General features: G+C 37.3%; 1 protein-coding gene across 5 annotated transcripts in view; it reads right to left on the bottom strand.

The window, feature by feature from the left end:
- The window catches only part of Cdkl5 (cyclin dependent kinase like 5), a 169,987-nt gene that overhangs the window by 77,185 nt on the left and 72,344 nt on the right, over positions 1-20,458 (bottom strand). Inside the window, exon 1 of one of the 5 annotated variants that reach the window (XM_090326932.1) lies at positions 7,423-7,473. The exons of the other annotated variants lie outside the window; for them this stretch is intronic. Coding sequence (XP_090183058.1) covers positions 7,423-7,467 — 45 coding nt within the window. The 5' untranslated portion in view covers positions 7,468-7,473. Of the gene's footprint in view, positions 1-7,422; positions 7,474-20,458 lie in introns of those variants that run through there. 5 annotated transcript variants of the gene reach the window in all.

The following is a 20,458-nucleotide window of genomic DNA, read 5'->3' as shown; positions in this document are numbered from 1 at the left end:
TCTCTATTCCACAAAAATCAAGCCTCAATCACTGACCAACCATGCTGGACAAAAACTTGTATTATGAACTCACTAGTATACCTCCTAAATCAATGCTTTCTTTTCTTTTCTTTTTGCCAGTTCTCGGACTTGAACTCAGGGCCTGAGCACTGTCCTTGGACTTTCTCAAGGCTAGAGCTCTACCACTTGAGCCACAGCATCACTTTCAGCTTTTTCTATGCATGTGGTACCAAAGAATCGAACCCATATCTTTATGCATGCTAGGCTAGCACTCTACCACTAGGCCAAACTCCCAGCCCCTGCTTTTTTTCAAAATAATTTCCTTTAGTTAAGATTTTAATGAAGCAACTAATTTGTATTAGCAGTCAAAAAAATTACTGACATTTAAAAATGCAATTATGTAATTCTACTCTGGAACAGTAAAATCTGATCATATGTTATAAAGAAAGCAGCAGAACTCATTGTTTTAAATGCTTTGCTCTCTAGGTAAAAATGTACACTATGGGGGCTGGGAGTTTGGCCTAGTGGTAGAGTGCTTGCCTAGCATGCAAAAAAAAATGTACACTATTCATCATGAAACAGAAAATACTGATTGCATTATATTCTACTATTCATAGAGTAAACCATTGCAGAGGTTATACTCTACAACTAGTTTTTTTAATTACTGCCTGAAGAAATTCTTCCTAGGGAAGTATTTCTTCTTCTTAATACCAAGAAATACCACTCACTAAATATTTTAAATATGTTAATACACATTTCACATGCAATGATCCAACACTCTAACCACAAGCTCCTTCAACAGGATCAAAATCCTACAAACATGGACATTGTAATTTATAGATACAGTACTTACACTTTATTTTATTATTGTCATTTTAATAACATCTGGCTAGATCCAATGCTGAGTGACTGTCATGGATTATCTCATTTAATACTCAAATCACTGCTCTGAGGAGGATCATATCTTGCTCATTGTAGAGAGATGAGGATGCTGACTTTCAAAATCATATTGCCCTGATTCAAAACCTCTTGCTACTTGGCTACTCTGGCCTACTGAAGATATTACAGACACAATGCAAAATGAAACGGTAACTGCTTTAGGTCAAAATTTTATTTCATAAGCCAGGCGTGGTGGCTTACACCTTTAATCCTAGCTACTCAGGAGGCTGAGATCTGAGGATCAAGGTTCAAAGCCAGCCTGGGCACAAAAAGACCTGAGACTCTTATCTCCAATTAATGGCTAGAAAATGGGAAGTGAGGCTTGGTTCAAGGGTAGGGCGATAGCCTTGAGCTGAAGAGCTCAAGGACAGTGCCCAGGCCCACGTCGAGTTCAAGCCCCATGACCCACCAAAAAAAATTATTTCATAGAAGCACCTAGTTAACAAATGCATTCACTCTATTGTTAATACATCTCAAGTTTTATCAAAAGGTTTACAAAACATAAATAATTGTCTAAAGCATTCTAACTACCTGAAACAATAAAATTAAAATGGTTCTCCTCTATTACCTTTATTCAATTTTGTGACAAAACTAGTACGATTTCTTCTAAACTGACAAAAATGAAGCTTCACATAACCAGTAATATCTTACATTTGTACCCCCAGTGACTCAACAGTCAGGAGAGTTGCTAATAATCAGTGTTGCTTTCAATGCTATGGAGTAACTCGATGTCCATATCCTTAGACTTCACACAGTACTTAGAAGCAAGTCTTGAACTACTTTTTTTTTTTTGGGCGGGTGGGTCTTGGAGCTCTTCAGCTCAAGGCTACCACCCCACCCCTGGGCCTGTGTGTGGTCCTGAGCTCCACAGCTCAAAGCTACCACCCTACCCTTGGGCTAAGTCCCATTTCCTGTTTTCAAGAGGTTAATTGGAGTTAAAGAGTCTCAGGTTCTTTGGTGCCCAGGTTGGCTTTGAACCTTGATCCTCAGATCTTTGCCTCCTGAGTAGCTAAGATTACAGGTGTGAGCCACCTCAGCTGGCTGTCTTAAACTAATTTATTTCCATATTAAAAGTTAATGTATCCCATAATTCTCTGAACCTAGCATTTTTGGCATGGATTGTCCAACCTGGGCTGTCTTTGAACTATGATTCTTGGATCTCAGCCTTATGAGTAGCTAGGATTTCAGGTGAGAATCCATGCCAAAAAAAAATGTAAGAATAAAAACACATGAGAGTTTCAGACTGCATAGCTGGCTACATAGGACACACACACACAGACAGATACAGACACACAGACACACACACGTTTTTGAAAGTAAGTCTAATATGGCTCAGAGTAACTATTATAATGGATTAGTATCAACCCAAAAAGGACATTGGCTGATAATGTTAAAGGATTTGCTAAGGGTACTGCTAGTTCACATTGAACTACATGCTAAAAATGATACCTCTTATTGTACATAAGTAGGACTAAATTAAATTCAGGGCCTTGCTCATGCTAACTATGTGCTCTATCACTATACCCAGCCTACTTGTATTTTTATATGTCTTAGTAAGAATGATGTAAGATCAGTCACTTACAATTACTCACCTAATAGTTACAAACAAATACAAATTTACTTTTCTATGTTCATAATACTGATTAGGTCATTAGTGAATAATTCCAAAACTAAAATCTAGTTGCTAACATGAAAAATGAGACATTCAAACAATATCTGCTAACCCCAAGCAACTCTTGTTTTTCATAGAAAGTGGGGGTTTGGTATGTTTTTGTACATCTGTAATTCCACCTACTCAGGAGGCTCAAGCAGGAGGATTGTAAATTTGAAGAGTCTGGACAATACAGTAAGACTCTCATCTGAGGGGAAAAAATGGAGCATGTCGGGGAATGACAGATAATCTTTCAAAACAATCAAGTTCCATATAAATAGATCATATACAATTTGAGATATATTTGATTTTATACATTATGTAAAGATACCCTCAAATCTTGGATATGTGAGACTGAAATTTTGATATGCAGTGAAAATTTTAAAGACTGTGTGATATTATGCTTGTCAGAATGCATTTCAGTTCAGTAATATTAACTATCACACTTGTACTGCAGTTACTGTACAATTGCAGTACTATTCCATTTTGCCCTTATTTTATAACAATAAGGAGATAATGAGAAAATGAAAGCTCTCCTTCTAGTGATCAAGTAATTGAGAACATGATAGCATTAATTTGGTATGCCAAATACAGGCAATCAACAACCTCAATCAAATAATCATCGGACTTAAGCTATGTTCAATCGTGAATGAAGACCACAAAACTGAAATTTAAATGCATAAAACATATCCTCAAAGATTACCTTGCTGTAGCAGGAACAATAATTTCTAACACACTAAATATAAACTATGCCAAGAAATTATAGCTTTTGAATTATCTATAACTGGTTTAGCCTTGCTTTTAAAGCACTTACCTTGACTTTAACTATAATTCTATTGTAGTTCAGTCCTGCCTGCTTTATATTCTCTTTCAGGTAGATGCTCAGATTTTCAGATCTTTCCCTGCTTCAACCCAGATGGCAGCTGATGTGAGTGAAGTAGTAGAATTTCACTGTAATAAGGCAATCCGGTCTCCAAGAACATTACTTCCTGGCCTAAACTCTGTACAGCATCAGTAGCTTGATGCTGTGGTTGGATCCTATGGAGATTCTGGACTCTGGTGTGCTTTTTTGGCCAAAATCCAGAGCCTTATCCAGTTGTTTAAGTTTCTTTTCAGCTTTACTGGTGTTAAAGACATCTATACTCTGTAAGGGCAGAATCAGCTTGCTCTTCTACACAACTTCTCTGACTCTCAACCCAGTTAACAATAGTACCTTTGGAATTCTTAGAAGCAACTCATAAGCTGAAAGAGGCCCCAAAAGACTCTCTGCCTAACCCACAACATACTTTTGGGTTTTTTTTTCCCCCACTGATACTACTTCAGTTGTAATAAAGCAACTTTCAAACAGGATCTTCCACAAGTTCTAGGAGGGAAATGGACCATAAGCTTCCATTACTTTAGGGGTTTTGTTGTTTTGTTTTTGCCAGTCCTGGGCTTGAGCTCAGGGCCTGAGCACTGTTCTTGGACTTTCTTGAGACAAGAGCTCTACCACTTGAGCAACAGCATCACTTCCGGCTTTTTTCTATGTGTGTGGTACCAAGGAATTGAACCCAGGTCTTCATGCATGCTACTCAAGGACTCTACCACTAGGCCAAACTCCCAGCCCTACTTTAGGTTTTACCTTAACATAATCTCCCAACTCCTAGCCCTCAAATTTCATATTTATGAGGCAGTAGTGTTAGTGAATGTCAACATTTAACTGACAAACTTGTCCTAATACTGCCTCTTTTCCCCATATTACTTTGTAACCTGAAAGAGCTGTCCTTCATTTTTCCTTTAATTGCCAAAGAAAATTCCCCTATAAAAATGACGATCATGCTATTCGTTCTCCTGGGAACATAGAAGAAAATACCAGGAAAGAAAAACCAATTTATCAATTTATTCATCAAAAATTTATCAACAGTGATCTCTAAATTACACACACACACACACACACACACTTTTACATACAGTGTAAAAAGAATCACCAAATGCAGGCTTAAAACTATGGAAATGCATGGTCCGTGAAAAAGCTCAGTAGCAACGCACTTGGCAAGTGCACGTCCTGGGTTCAAACCCCAATACCAAGAAAAGACCAAAACAACAACAACAACAAAAAAAGGTCCAGCCTGGCGCTAATGATGATCGTAGCTACTCAGGAGGCTGAAATCCAAGGATCATGGTTAAAAGCCAGCCCAGGTGCACAATCCATGGAACTCTTAGTCTCTAAGGACCAAAAAACCAGAAGTGCAGTTGTGGCTAAAGTGATGGAGCACTAGTAGCCTGGAGCAAAAACAGTTCAGGGCAAGAGTTTAAGCCCCAGTACCAGCACACACACACACACACACACACACACACACACACACACACACACACACACACACACACACACACACTCCAAATGAAGAGAACAAATAGTTTTGTTCTACTGATAAGTACCCTCCTGTGGATTCTGTAATCGAGGGAAGAATTGTGTCCCTTATTTTCTTGTGATCAGTCTTTCCAGTATACAAGTATCATGGAAGCTAGCATAATTTTTGTAGTTTGTTGAGGGTAAATAATGTACAGATAGCAGATAATAGCATAGATAGCTACTATAGACTAATTGATCTCTATTTCCTTGAGAGCCCTAACAAAAACCAGGTTGATGAGTATGAATATATTTATATATTTTGCTGAAGTAAGAAAGAGTAGAGTTATAAGTTAATGTTTCAGAAAAAAAATGTCTGGGGGCCAGGAGTTTGGCCTAGTGGTAGAGTGCTTGCCTAGCATGCACGAAGACCTGGGTTCAATTCCTCGGTACCACATACATAGAAAAAAAGCTGAAGTGGTGCTGAAGCTCAAGTGGTAGAGCTCTAGCCTTGAAAAAGTCCAAGGACAGTGCTCAGGCCCTGAGCTCAAGCCCAGGACTGGCAAAAAAAAAATGTCTGATTCTGTCTTGCTATTATTCATCGTGGTGTTAATAAACTATTCATGCACATAAAAAGTCTATTAAGTTTGGATTTTGGCAATTACCATATAACCCACCCCAGTTTTACATATTTTTCTATCTAAAAAATACAATGTAAATGTTGAAATCTAACACATCAAGGATTAAATTTTTCCTATTTGTTAGAAATATGACTAAATTTTACAAGAGAATCATGGTTCAGAATAAAAGATTTCAGAATAAAAAATATTTTGATATCTTCAGGCTACCTAGATGGAAAGTCCTCAGGTGCACAACCACCTGACAAGAAACACTGTGCAGTATAGCGAGCAAAATCGAAACTTCACTGCAAGAAGTCACCTCCAGGGACCATGTGATTACACCTTCTGACAAATGTGCATCTCACATACAAACAGACAAGGAAAAAACATAAAGGGACACCTAGAGTCTGAAAAAAGTTCTACATCATTTCTTTTTGCTATAGATGCATTAACATGGAAAAATAAAATACATTCAATAGAGGTAACAATAATTTTTCTTTTTGTAAAAACCCATTTTCAAAGTCCCTAGTTAATTGAGTTAGAAACCCTTTATATCTTATTATGCATTGTGGAGAGAACTTGCTTTCTCTTGCTACAGAAAAAAAAAAAAAGGAGTATAAAATGTAAATCAACAGACCATAATATTTTTTAGATAGCTTGAGTCAAGTTTGTCTTTATGGTAAAGTACCAGTGTTTTATCCTACATTAGATGGTATATAATAAATTGTCTTCTGAGTTGAACTATATCATGTATCACACAGGCCTGAAAAAGGAACTATTTACATCCATCACATAGGAAGCTTGGCATACCACCCTGAGGCACTAAAGCAAAATTAGAGGAGTAAGAGAGGGAAAAAGAATAGGAAGAGGATGAAGAAGAAGAGGAATAGAAGGAGATAAAACTCCCCTAAGTGTCAGTTTCAAGTGTCCTTGAAACAGGTAGTATGCGTATCTCAAACAATTCAATGTTTCAAGACAGCTAACCAAAGAACAGACTAATGTGGAACAAAAGTTTTGTGTTTGCTTACCTTTTTGTGTGGTTCTGGGGTTAAACCTAGCACATTGCCTATGCCAGACAAGAACTTCTCTTACCACATGACCAATTAATTCCCCAACCCTAATGGATACATTTTAGTACACATATCACATCTCAACCCTTTTCAGGTTTACTGCAGCCCTATTCACAGCAGCAAACATATGAAAACAATTTAAGTGTCCATCAACAGCAGAAAATGTGGTATGTACTTTGTTTTCGTAGGTGGGTCTTTACTCTCAACTACATGGTGCAGCTCCCTGAGGGCAGGATAGTGGCTTTTCACTTTCCCTCATTGGTCCTATCAGTAGCAACTGTTCTAGTATCTCAGATTTCTAGAGTCTCAGATGCTCTGGCAGCCCCTGTCACAGTGCAAAGGGAGAAGATGTGTCAGATGTCTGGCGATCCCACCCTTAAAAATAAGTGCTGTGTGTCATTGATCCTAGCACAGTAATTAGAATATTATAGAGATTCAGCATACATTAATTGAACAGCAATTAAATGAATAGTAATTGAAAAAGATTCCCAATAACCAAACAAAAAATTTTTAAAAAGTCCCAAATTCCAGTGCATGATTTGCTTACCTAAAGAAATACCAAAATTCTGACTCATGGAGGGGACAAAAAACAACCGTTACCTGCATTTATGATCACCCTCTACCTACTAGCTGACCCAAATTGTCTTCCACAAACCAAGGAGTTTCATCATAAACAGTTCCATTACAGAAACATCATTATTTTCCTGTTGTGGTTTGTCTCCCTATTCCTTTCCTGGAATAGTTTTAAACAGAACTTAGTCAATAAAGACTTTCTAAAATGAAATAAACAAACAAAAAGAGTGTGGCACATACAGACAATGGGGAAGTATTCAGCCATAAAAAGAAGAAATCTTCCATTTGAGACAATCTGCAAATAACTAAAGGTTATAATGTTAAGAGAAATAAGCAAGGTTCAAAAATACAATAGTACATAATCTCAGTTATTTGTAGAATCTAAAGAAATTGATCTCATGGGAAATAATAAGAATTCCCCTTAAGTATATTAAAATCCTCTCAAATCATATCTGAAGACTTTAGCGAGGTCACTAGTTTTGTGTATTATAGGTACACACACACACACATATATATATATACATACATACATACATACATACATACATACATACATACATAGCTGTCAAGAATTCAGGGGGCCCGAGAGTATGGCCTAGTGGCAGAGTGCTTGCCTAACATGCACGAAGACCTGGGTTCGATTCCTTGGTATCATATACATAGAAAAAGCCAGGAGTGATGCTGTGGCTCAAGTGGTAGAGCTCTAGCCTTGAGAAAGCCCAAGGACAGTGCTCAAGCCTTGAGTTCAAGCCCCAGGACTGGCAAAAAAAAAAAAAAAATCAGGGAAAGGATTATGTATTATATACCATGCAGGTTGGTAGCAGTCAAAACTTTCAGGATGAAGTTCTAATTGTATGTTTTACTTCCTATTATTTAAAGTCTTCTTTGTCCTGTCTCATCTAAAGATTTGTAGTTTCTCAACTGAGCCTTGACATATACTTGTTTCTATCTGTTCATGCTTTGCCTTAATCACTTATTCATTCATCATGTACTTTAAAAAAAATGCAAGTAGTTTTTTCAAGTTCCTGCCACATAATCAGTACTATGCTAAGCACTGTGGATTCATAGAGAACAGGACAAAGGGGTTTTTTTCTCATGAAGGTTACATGTAAAAAGACATGTAATAAATAACAGAACAAGAAGATATAGGGACTAGGAATATGGCACAGTAGTAGAACACTTGAATATCACATATATACAAGTCCCTGAGAGTGGAGCCTCATTTAAGTGTGTGCCACTAATATCTAATGAAACGATCTCTTGGGCAGGTGCCAGTGGCTCACGCCTGTAATCCTAGCTACTCGGGAAGCTGAGATCTGAGGATCACCTTTCAAAGCCAGCCCAGGCACAAAAGTCTGTGACTCTCATCTCCCATTATCCACAAGAAAACCATAAGTGGCACTGTGGCTCAAGGGGTAGATTAGTAGCCTTGAGCTAAAGAGCTCAGGAACAACATCCAGGCCCAAAGTTCAAGTCCCACAACAAGAAGAAGGGAGAAGGGAGAAGGAGGAGGAAGAGGAGGAGGAGGAGAAAGAAGGAAAGAAGGAAGGAAGGAAAAAAGGAAGGAAGGAAGGACTAATACATATTTTTTTAAACGAAAGAAATAATTTATTTTTTACATTATCATTTTCTGATTGGCTGTGACAGTCTCAAGGTCAGAGAGCACTGTCATAGGCTTTTTCTTTCTTTCTAGAAAGGTCTCTGTAATTGACCATGCCTCCTTCCCTTTGCTGCAAACACCCAGCATGATTTCCTACATCAGGTCCTTTAACAAATGTCTGGTTAGCAAATTAATTTGAAATTTTAAAGTTCACTTTTGTGGTTTCTCTTGAGCTACAACTAGCAAATCTTTTATATAAACAAATTGAATTCAAAAGGAATAGATAATAAAGCAAGCAGAATTTGAAAAAAAATAATCTGCTTCAGATAAATCAGTGTATAAGTACTTAAAGAAACTAGTCAATGATATGAAAAATGCAAATTAGTGGGTGACTTTAGGAGAAATTATATATTATTTCTAAACAAAACAGAGAAGATTTACATTCAACACTATTTACATGTAATAAAACAAAATTTGATATTATAATAATTATACAGGATGTGCCTGTAAATGGAACTTGATTCCACATTACTAATGAATGAAAATTTTTAATGTTTTCACTGAAATAGACAAGTAAAAGGCAATATGAAAATTTTCTACCAGAGGAACTTAGCTACAATCTAACTGCTTTAAATTCACGTCACTAAAGTAAAATTTAAATCTACTGGCATGGATAATAATGACATAATGGCTTGTGAATAATGTTCCTCTAGTTATTCTACTAGCTGTATTTGAACAAAAAGGAAAACTAAAGCAAAAGAAATGATCTCATGTGTTTTAAAATGATTGTATAATAAATATACATAATCAGAAATGTTAAGTTTTCTATTAAACTCAAAATAACTAAACAAAATACAGATTTCCCACAAGATCATTGTTTTCTATTTACAGAAACAAACCAAAAGATATCTCATTATTAGAGGGCTATGTTCCAAACATTTGAAAATGTAAGTTATGTTCTTGTTATTTTTCAGTCTGGTTTCCAAGGACATCTATGTGGTTTCTTAAGAAAGAAAACAAAAGCTGCTTCTAATTAAAAACATTCTTTAGTAACATTTAATTGCATGATACCTTTTAGAAGCCCAGAGCACTTTTTTTAGATACACCACTTCTGATTTCAAGCAAATGGTAATTAAGAAAAGTAATGCTCAAAGGTTGTTACCTCTCCAAAGAACTTTAGCTCCAGAGTCAGACTGCTTAGATTTAAATCCTGGCTTTACCACCTACTCCATGAGTGAATGGACTTAGGAATGTTACTTGACCTCTCAAATTTCTTAATGGGAAAGTTGGTCTAATATCACATACATAATATCATATATGCCTGGAGATTAAGTGGGATGAAACAAGAATGCTGAGGACAAACATGAATTAAATAAATATCACCAGTGGTGCTCTACTTTAAGGCATTTCCAAACCATACAAAGCAAGTTCTAAAAGAACTCAAAGGGCATAAGGTGATATCTCCAAGTCTACCTTCTCCTTCCCTGGACGAAACTGCTTATACTTACTGATATTTGTGTGTATGGCCTTACAAAGGTAGCAGAGCTGAACTTCCCTTCCAATAGATCACACAGCATCAGAGCTGTGGCAGGATTAGGTAGGACACAGCATTGCAGTGGCAGCCTAGGCCACAAGCCTGTCCCCCCAAAATTTTACAGAATTTATTTTGAAAAATTTAATACATGTTGGATATGGTTTTAGTTCTCCTCCTCCTTAAAACTAAAAATCCTTGCTTGTAACACAGATACAAGTCTAGGAAGAAGAGGAAGGAAAGAAAGTATAGACTGCCTGGGCACCTGGGGGTTTGAAGTACATTGAGTTTCCATACTATCTTCAATAGCGTGCTACAATGGAGTGCCAACAGGCAAATACAAACTAAACAAAACCACTTCTAAGGAAAGCCTACCCACCTAAGCCAAATGATAAGCCAATAACAGAAAAATGATAAGCCAATAACAGAAAATCTTTTTGGTCCTATCTAAACTTCCTAAGAAAATATGGTAGAACAGTGAAGACCCCCCCCCCCACACACACACACACAAAACAGGAGGTATTTTGGTTTCTCTGTCAAGGTAGCAGGATGGAACTAAGGGAATAAGGGTGATTTACTTCTATAGGTAGCATTCTACTCCTCCACAATGAAACAATACAAGAGTAACATGTCTACACAGGTGAAGGTTCAAGGCAGGGCCAAAAAGTAAGCTGAACACTGACACAGACACACACACATCACTAATGCTGTACCTTAACACTATAGCTACTTGAATGGGCTCCAGATTCTCGTCCCAAATGACCCAGCTATACTTGAAAAATCATTCATATTTATCAGGAACCATGAAAATAAGAACTTGGCTGGGGAAAAACGATAGATATCAAGATCAAGATGCAGTACATGTTAGAATTACTGAACAAAGACTTTAAAACAAGCTTTAACAAAAGTACTGTCTCATGTATCCAAGAAATAACCTACAAATAGCCCTAATCAAAGCCTAGTCTATCTAGCTGAAGGGCTAGGAAATGAGCAGCCTAGAAAGAGCAAAACCTTGAAACAATAACCACTTTACTCTAAACAAATGAAACAGCAAAAATTGGACCCATCCATGCCAATAACTGCTGAGAGTGAGTCCACCTCAAATCTGCCAGAGTGAACTAGTGCAATTCACTTGGGGAACAGGAATAAGGAGCATTGCTACTCCCAGCCAAGATAGTCAACAGAGGCCTACTGAGCAGCTAGAATTATCACCCATAAAAGCAGAAACAAGCCCACCCTACTGGGTGTTAATGGAGGTAGAATAAGGAAGTTGAAATTCTACCTTCTCCTTGCCAGAACGGCGTTAGAAAAAGGCTGATAAAACAGAAGGAGCTCCAGAATCAAATTGTATAATTTCCAAAATGTCCAGGTTGTAATAGAAAATCACTCATCATATGAAGAAAAGACTATTTTGAAAAGGCTATCAAGAGATAGATGTCTGTACTGCTGGGGATGTAGATCAGAGGTAGTGTTTACATAAAATGGGTGAGGCATTGAGTTAGGTCATTAATGCTACAAAAATAAAACAATATGACAAAAAAGAAGTATCAACAGAGATTTTCAGAGATGTTCAATTATCTGACAAGGATCTCAAATTAGACAACATGCAAATAATTCAATGAGGAATTATCAACACACTTAGAACAAATTTAAAAAAAGAACTTTCAGCAAATGACACAAAAAAAGAATTGTATGAAAAGCACGGTATAATGACAAAAACTTTGTAGGTGTGATGCACACCTATAAAATCAGCATTCAGAAAGTAGAAGCAGGAAGATCACAAGTTGGATACCAGCCCAGATAAAAGTAGAGGATAAGACCTTTTTGCAATAACAAAATAAAAACAAAATGAGAACAGCTCAAGTAGCAGAGTGTTTGACTAGCATGCACAATGCCAAGTTCAATCCTGAATAACAACAAAAAAAAAAAGCTTCATGAATGAATCCAAAAAGAAGACAGAGGAAAGAATTAGTGGATTTAATGAGAATGGAAATTATCTTAACAAACAAAAGGAAATTAGATGGAAGGAAAAATGAACAGAGCCTCAGCCTCAGGGACATGTGGTACATGTAAGAAAGGAATTAATATTCATGTCACTGAATTCTCAGAAATCAGACAAATAAAGCAAACCAGGAAAAAAAAATCAAAGAAATTATGACAGGAAAAAAATGTCCCAATCTAGCAGAAGACAAACCAACAGACAAAGAAGCTAGGCAAACTCCAAACAGGAAAAAAAAAAAACCCTAGCTACTCATGAGGCTGAGATCTGAGGATCATGGTTTGAAGGCAGCCGGGACAGGAAAGTCTATGAGACTCTTAGCTCCAATTAACCACAAAACATTGGAAGTAGAGGTGTGGCTCAAGTAGTCGAGTGCCGGCCTTGAGTCCAAAAGCTAAGGGACAACACCAGGTACTTCCCTGAGCTTAAGCTCAGTAGCAGCACATGTGCATGCACACCCAAATAATAATAAGAAGAAAAAAACACAACCTACCTATAGGAGAAAAATTTGAATGATAGCACATTTTTGTCAGAAATCAGAGGCCAAAAGTAAGTGGCATAACAATTTTTAAGTGCTACAACTGTGAATCAAAAATTTTGTATTAGAAAAACACATTCTTGGGGCTGGAAACATGGCCTAATGGTAGAGTGCTTGCCTAGCTTGCACGAAGCCCTGGGTTCGATTCCACAGTACCACATACACAGGAAAAAAAAGCCAGAAGTGGTGCCATGGCTTAAGTGGTAGAGCTCTAGCCTTAAGAAAGCACAGTGCCTAAGCCCTGAGTTCAAGACCCAGGATGAAAGAAAGAAAAAAGAAAAGAAAAGAAAAGAAAAGGAGGAAGGAAGGGGAAGGGGAAGGGGAGGAAGGAAAGAAAGAAGGAAAGAGAGAAAAGAAAGAAGAGAGAGAGAAAGATAGCTATTCTTGGGGCAGGGAATGTGGCTTAGTGGTAGAGTGCTTTTCCAGCATGCATGAAGCCCTGGATTTCCTAAGTACCAAATAAACGCAAAGAGGCAGAAGTGGTACAGTGGCTCATGTTGTAGAGCACTAGCCTTAAGCAAAAGAAGCTCAGGGACAGGCCCTGAGTTCAAGCCCCAGGACTGGAAAACAGAAATAGAAAACTGAAAATAGAAAAGGAAAAAGAGGGCCGGGAGTTTGGCCTAGTGGTAGAGTGCTTGCCTTGCATGGGCGAAGACCCATGTTTGATTCCTCGGTACCACATACATAGAAAAAAGCTGAAAGTGGTGCTGAGGCTCAAGTGGTAGAGCTCTAGCCTTGAGAAAGTCCAAGGACAGTGCTTGGTCCCTGAGCTCAAGCCCAGGACTGGCAATAAAAAAAAAAAAAAAGAAAGAAAAGAAAAATACATTCTTCAGGAATAAAGGAGGAAATAAAGACATTCTCCAAAGGAGAAAAACTAGGAATTTTGTAAAAATCACTAACAACTGCCAGGAGTATGGCCTAGTGGTAGAGTGCTCACCTAGCATGCATGAAGCCCTGGGTTTGATTCCTCGGTACCAGCTTGGCTCAAGTGGTAGAGTAGTAGCTTTGAGAAAGCTCAAGGACAGTGCTCCAGGCCCTGAGTTCAAGCCCCAGCACTGGCCAAAAAAAAATCTCTAACAAAAGCTTTCTGAGGAGAAAGAAAATGATATAATCTAAGAGACTTGGAACTTACAAAAAAAAAAAAAACTATCAGAATGGGTTACAAAGATAAGGGGGTACAAAATATAAGACTGTGCTTATTATTATTATTAGTTTTTTTTGTGGATCATGAAGCTTGAACAGGGCTTGGGCGCTGTCCCTGAGCTCTTCAGCTCAAGGCTACCACCTGACCCTTGAGCCAAGCCCCACTTCCTGTTTTCTAGAGGCTAACTGGAGATAAAGAGTCTCAGGTCCTTTTGTGCCCAGGCTGGCTTTGAACCTTGATCCTCAGATCTCAGCCTCCTGAGTAGCTAGGATTACAGGCATGAGCCATGGTGCCCCCAGCAATACTGTGCTTATTTTTTTAATTTTATTTTGTCAGGATGATATATAGAGAGGTTACAGTTACATTTGTATGGTAGTGAAGACTGCTTTTCCTGGGGAATTTAATAAATAATATTTGATAATCAAAACAAAAATTATGTAATAGTATCTAATATGGTATATTCAAAGCATGTTTAGGAAATATTTGATATACATATTTTTTAAATAGAGAGAGCAAAAAGGGATCTAAATAAAAGTTTTCTATATTTCACTTGAGTGATAAAACTCAGTAAGTTATATATGGTATACTGTAATACAGCATAAGACAAAATGCAAGCTGATGAACTCAAAAGCAATATAAATCAAGATGGAATCCTGTAGACTAGGAAATATGCTAGCTCAGCAGTCTCATTAACAACTTATTACAAATTTTCACCAAGTTAGAAAACAGCCTTTTTTAAAAAAAAGAAGTCTTTAAGAACAGATTTCATAGGGTATATTTTCTATGGACACAACAGAATCAAATTATCAATATAAAAAATAGAAAAACAAGTCCAAATACTTTTAAAATAAACAATTCACAAGCCAAAGTAGTCTCCAAGGAAATTTTAAATGAAAATATACATTAAAGCAACTAAAGCAGTACTGAGAGGTAGTTTATAATACTAAAATGACAACGTATTAGAAAAGATCTGAAATTAATAAATTTAATTTTTATGTCAAGACTAGAGAAAATAAATCTAAGCAAGGAGAAGAAAATTTTAAAAGTAAATAATAGAGTCAACTAAGTTAAAAACAAGAAAAAAAACAGGAAATTGTTGAAGCAAGTTCAACTGAGAAACTTCTAGCAAGACTAATAAACAGAGAATATCCTAGTAAATCAGAAATATCAGGAATGAAACAGAAGATCCCTACAGGTCCTCAGTCACCCAAAGGAATAAAGAATACAAACTTCATTTACTTACAAATTTGTCAGCTTAGAAGAAATGGACCAATTTATCACAACCTAAAGCACAAGCCTCATACAAGATAAACAGTTCAAATAGACATATATTGTGAGAGAAATTAAATTTATGTTTATTGATAGGAACCTGCTTTATTTTCATAACTCCATGTTGCTCCCCTCTCAGCCCATTCTTTTTATGTATCCAAAGATCCTATATGAAGGACTTGCCTCTCCCCTCTTGGCTCATTTATTCTATATATCCAAAGATAGAACAACAAAGAATTAACTCCCACTGTTTTCCTGGGTGCATACAAATACCAGGCAAGCCACCCAAGGTAAGTGTAGAGGTTGACTCCAGCAGGGCAATCTATCTAAGCCTAGCTGCAAACATTCCATCATGGGCCCAACCAAAAAGCCCCCAACTTCTTTGACCTAATAGCATTTTCATTCACCTCTGCCCCCTTTCTCAGATCTCATAAAAACCCAACTCCTGTCTCAGCTCTCCTTACACGGTCTGCAAGCTCGCAGGAAGGCTGTGTCCCTTGCTGTTCTGTCTTAACCAACAGTCCATGCCTATGTAAGATCGAGTCTGGCCTGTTACCTTCCTTTCTCTTCCATTTGTATGTGTCCAACAAAAGAAATCTTCAAGTTCAGATAGGTTCCTTGGAGAATTCTACCGAACAAAAGATTAATAGCAATCTTTCAAGGTCTCTTTCAGAACTGAGAAGTAGAAAAGAACTCATAAGTAGAACCACATATATATATGCCAAACTGTTTTTATTGCAAAGGAATCAAAAAGAAGAATTCAGCAAATGGCAGTGGAGCTTTGGCTAGTATCTCATATCTTTCACAAAAATGAAATAAAAATCAATTATATACCTAAATGAACAATATAAACCTAAAAGGAACATTCATAGGAGCAAAGCTTCAGGATCTAGTCTAAGCAGTTTCTATACTTGACACCAAAGCACAATCCACAGGACAACAACAAAAAAAGGGTAAGAGCTTATCAAAATTTTTGTTCTTTGAAAGGCCTTGTTAAATGGGTTAAAAAAAATAAGCTTAAGGAGGAAGGGAGAGTGAAATTAGGGGTGAGACAGATTGGAACAAAATGAGTAGAAATGTCATAATGACATCTGTTCTGTACAACTAATTTATGCTAACATAAATAAAACTATAAGCTATAAACTGAAAGAAAATATCTCAAAGCACATCTAATAGAGAAGATAAATCTAGAGATAGGTGCAAGTAGCTCATGCCTATACTCTTAACTACTCAAGAGGCTAAGATCTGAGGATTGAGATTTGAAGCCACATTGGGTAGACCAATTTTAATCCTTATTTCCACTTACCCAACAAAAGAAGGAAATAAGAGTGTGAATCAAATGGTAGAGTGACTGCTGTGAGCAAAAAAAAAAAAATGTTAACCCCAGAAAAATGTTACCAAGACCCCATCTTGATTAAAAAGCTGAGTGTAGTGGTACATGTATATCACTCCACCTACTTGCCAAGCTTAACACAAGGCTCTTCTCTGAGAAACAACAGAAGCAAAAATGGAAAGGAATGTAGCTCAAGTACCTAGGGCCCTATGTCTAATAGGCACAAATTTCTGAGTTCAAAGCCTCCATAATGCCAAGAAATAAATGCCAGCCATCTCCCTAAAAAAGACTGCCAAACTCATACAGAGTATAGGATCTGAACTAATGAGCATTAAGTAGAACAAAGCCAAGAAATAGCAGTTAATTGCCAAGTTCATGTAAGCATATTTAATAGCCTATCTCTAAATATTTCTTTTAAGTTTCTTATATTAATAAGTGTTATTTACAGTACTAAAATTCTACCACTCAAGTATGGTTACATTTCACAAAAGGCAATCATTTGTCAGCAATAGGATCGTGGCTATATTCTATAAGAGAAGAAAGAGAGCTAATGATAATTAATGGAACTAATACAACACAATATATAGGGAGTATTTTTAAGGAGGAAAAGATACTTTGTACAGCTGGAATCATACAATATAAGCATGCAATTGTCTTGTATCACAAAATCCAAGAGAAAGGCTCAAGTTTGAACCTAGCATATTCTTCAATAATATAGTCAAAAATTTTTTTATTTCCATTTCTTGCTAGCATCCATTTAATTAAGAGTTATTTAAGTTATTAACTTAACATATGTGCCAGATACAAAAGTGTGGGTACACACACAAATGTTCTGCAGGACCAAGAAGCAGATAGGCAAAATTGGAAAAGACTGCTTACAACACATAGTTGTAGAGTGCTAGAACCAAAGGCGAAGCGCTTATGATTCCAGGCTTAATCAGTCTCAACCCCAGGAGCAAAAGTCAGGTAATGAAAAGAATGGAGAGCTTTACCTTCTCTCCAGCTGTGGAATAGGCTTGAATCTTATCCAGGAGCTGCCTGAGGCATTCCAGCCACATATGTTGCCTGTTTGCTGTATGTTCACTTGGAAAAGAAAGAAATGGCAATGCCCAGGTCCAGAGTTCAAGTCCCATGACTGACCACCCCTCCCCCCCCCAAAAAAAAGAGAGAGAGAAAGAAAAAAAAGAAGTGGGCATATCAAGGATGCCTTGAAGGATGAAGTAGAATGAAAGAGTAAGTTTAAGATTCACTTGAGTCTTGACATATTGTCTAAAGTTTAAAAGGCTGCTGCTTGGGGACGGGAGTTTGGCCTCGTGGTAGAGTGCTTGCCTAGCATGCACGAAGACCAGGGTTCAATTCCTTGGTACCACATACATAGAAAAAGCCAGAAGTGGTGCTGAGGCTCAAGTGGTAGAGCTCCAGCCTTGAGAAGGCGCAAGGATAGTGCTCAGGCCCTGAGTTCAAGCCCCAGGATTAGCTAATAATAATAATAATAATAACTGCACTGAGTGTTGATAATCTAAATTCAGTAAATATTGATTTTGTACCTCTGTTGTGAGAGATCTGACTTCATAGTCCCAGAAAATGTGAGTGCAGCAATTCCTCTTTTCTCCTGATCTTGCTACTTCATGCTGCCATGGCTGGCAGGTACCCTTGGAAAATACCACTTTATTATTATTATTATTATTATTATTATTATTATTATTATTATAGGTTTCTGCTGCTTCCTCTAATGAAAAAATTACTAACACCAGTAAAAGCTTACATGGATTCATTTCATAGACAAGTATATCTATACAAAGCTGAAGATAGAACTATAATGGAAACAGTTACATAAATTGGGGGGGCAACAAAGCAGACAAATTTAAAGGTCACCTTCAATTCCAGAATAACTCTCCAAAAATGAGTCAACTGTTTAATATATTAATTCATATTCGCTCATTGATGATTCATCTTCAAAAGAATTAGACCAACATATGCAAAAGAAAATGTGATATTTATTCAACCACCATTCATACAGTGCTAGTTAGGTGCCAGGCACTGTAATAAGCATTGGATCCCAATGATGAATAAAACAGACAAAATTCCTACACTGGTAGAACTCACAATCAACTAAGGAAATAAAAGGTTTGCATTTTGTTAGATATAAAGAATATTGAGGGGCCAGGAGTTTGGCCTAGTGGTTAAAGTGCTTGCCTAGCATGCACGAAGACCCGGGTTCGATTCCATGGTACCACATACATAGAAAAAAGCCAGTAGTGGTGCTGAGGCTCAAGTGGTAGAGTTCTAGCCTTGAGAAAGCCCAAGGACAGTGCTTAGGCCCTGAGCTCAAGCCCAGGACTGGCAAAAAAAAAAAAAAAAAAAAAAAAAAAGAATATTGAAATTTTACTTGCCATTTGGAAAAGAACCAAGGCATTCAGTGTAATATATATCCCAATTTTAGAAATGGGGAGGAGACACGTCTAAGAACCAAAGAAAAAGGCTCAGTGAACACAGGAATTACATAATTGCAAAAAGAAAACAATGAGAAGGCCAGACTAGTTAGTCAAGCAAAAAGTCTTGCTGTATTTGGAAGCAGCACATGCAAAGATCGTTGATATATATATATATATACACACACACACACACACACACACACACACACACACACACACACACACACACACACACACAAGATCTTAAGGGTGAAGAACTACTGTAGTCAAAGAACTAAAAGGCAGGCAGTACAACTGTGAAATAGTGGACAGAAAAAACAGTAGCAGAGTCTGAAATTAGTGCTATATGGAGTTTACCTCAGGTATTTCCCATTAACCAGCAAAAAGACAGAGATGGAGGTATAGCAGAGTGCCAGCCTTGGGTGAAAAAGCTAAGCCCTGAGTTCAAACCCCAGTATCAGCATCTCCCCCAAAAAACATGAGTTGATCCTGAGTGTCTTTAGAGAGGGAAACAAGCAATCAAATACTGGCACCATGGTCCAGGCTTTGATGGATGAAGTGGTATCTTCCAAGGGTACCTGCCAGCTATGGCAGCATGAAGTAGCAAGATCAGGAGAAAAAAGGAATTGCTGCACTCACATTTTCTGGAACTATGAAGTCAGATCTCTCACAACAGAGGTACAAAATCAAATATTTACTGAATTTAGACTATCAACACTCAGTGCAATCATTACTACATGGAAGCTTTTTTGCTAAAACTAAATTATTAAGGCATAGCTAACTTTTGTGGGTTTCTTCTGTGGTATATAAAAAGCTTACAAAACACTTTCAGAAGAAGCACACTGATAGCATCCTCTAATCTGCTGAGAGTGACTATATTCTAGTATAATACATTAACACATAATCATGTCACCACTGAGGATCTGTCAGTCATCATCCTTTTCCTTCCAACAGTCAGGTCAGTTTTTAAGAAGATCTCTAAGGAAAAGTGTGAAAGGATTTTTTCTCTTAATTCAGATCTCATCATAAAAAGGGCCACAGATGTCTGATTATTGCATAGCCAAAAGTATTCATTTTCAACTAAATCCTTTCACTACAAGAAACCATTCATAATATTTAACATTTCAATTCTCTTTCAAAAATATTTAATTTCCAGACCAGGAGTTTGGCCTAGTGGTAGAGTGCTTGCCTAGATCGCACGAAGAGCCTGGTTCGATTCTTCGGTACCACATACATAGAAAAAAAGCTGGAAGTGATGCTGTGGTTCAAGTGGTAGAACTCTACCCTTGAGAAAAGTCCAAGGACAGTACTCAGTCCCTGAGTTCAAGACCCAGGACTGGCAAAAAAATTAACTTCTAAACACAGGTATTCATTTGTGTATGTGTGTGTGGGAGGGGGGTTATGGAGCTTAACTCAGTCTGGGTGAT

The sequence above is a fragment of the Megascapheus bottae genome, chromosome X, assembly GCF_031878675.1.
Source record: "Megascapheus bottae isolate mThoBot1 chromosome X, mThoBot2.hap1, whole genome shotgun sequence".
Taxonomy (NCBI): domain Eukaryota; kingdom Metazoa; phylum Chordata; class Mammalia; order Rodentia; family Geomyidae; genus Megascapheus; species Megascapheus bottae.
The sequence above is the reverse complement of the archived record's forward strand: the minus strand, read 5'-3'. Positions and strand labels throughout refer to the sequence as shown.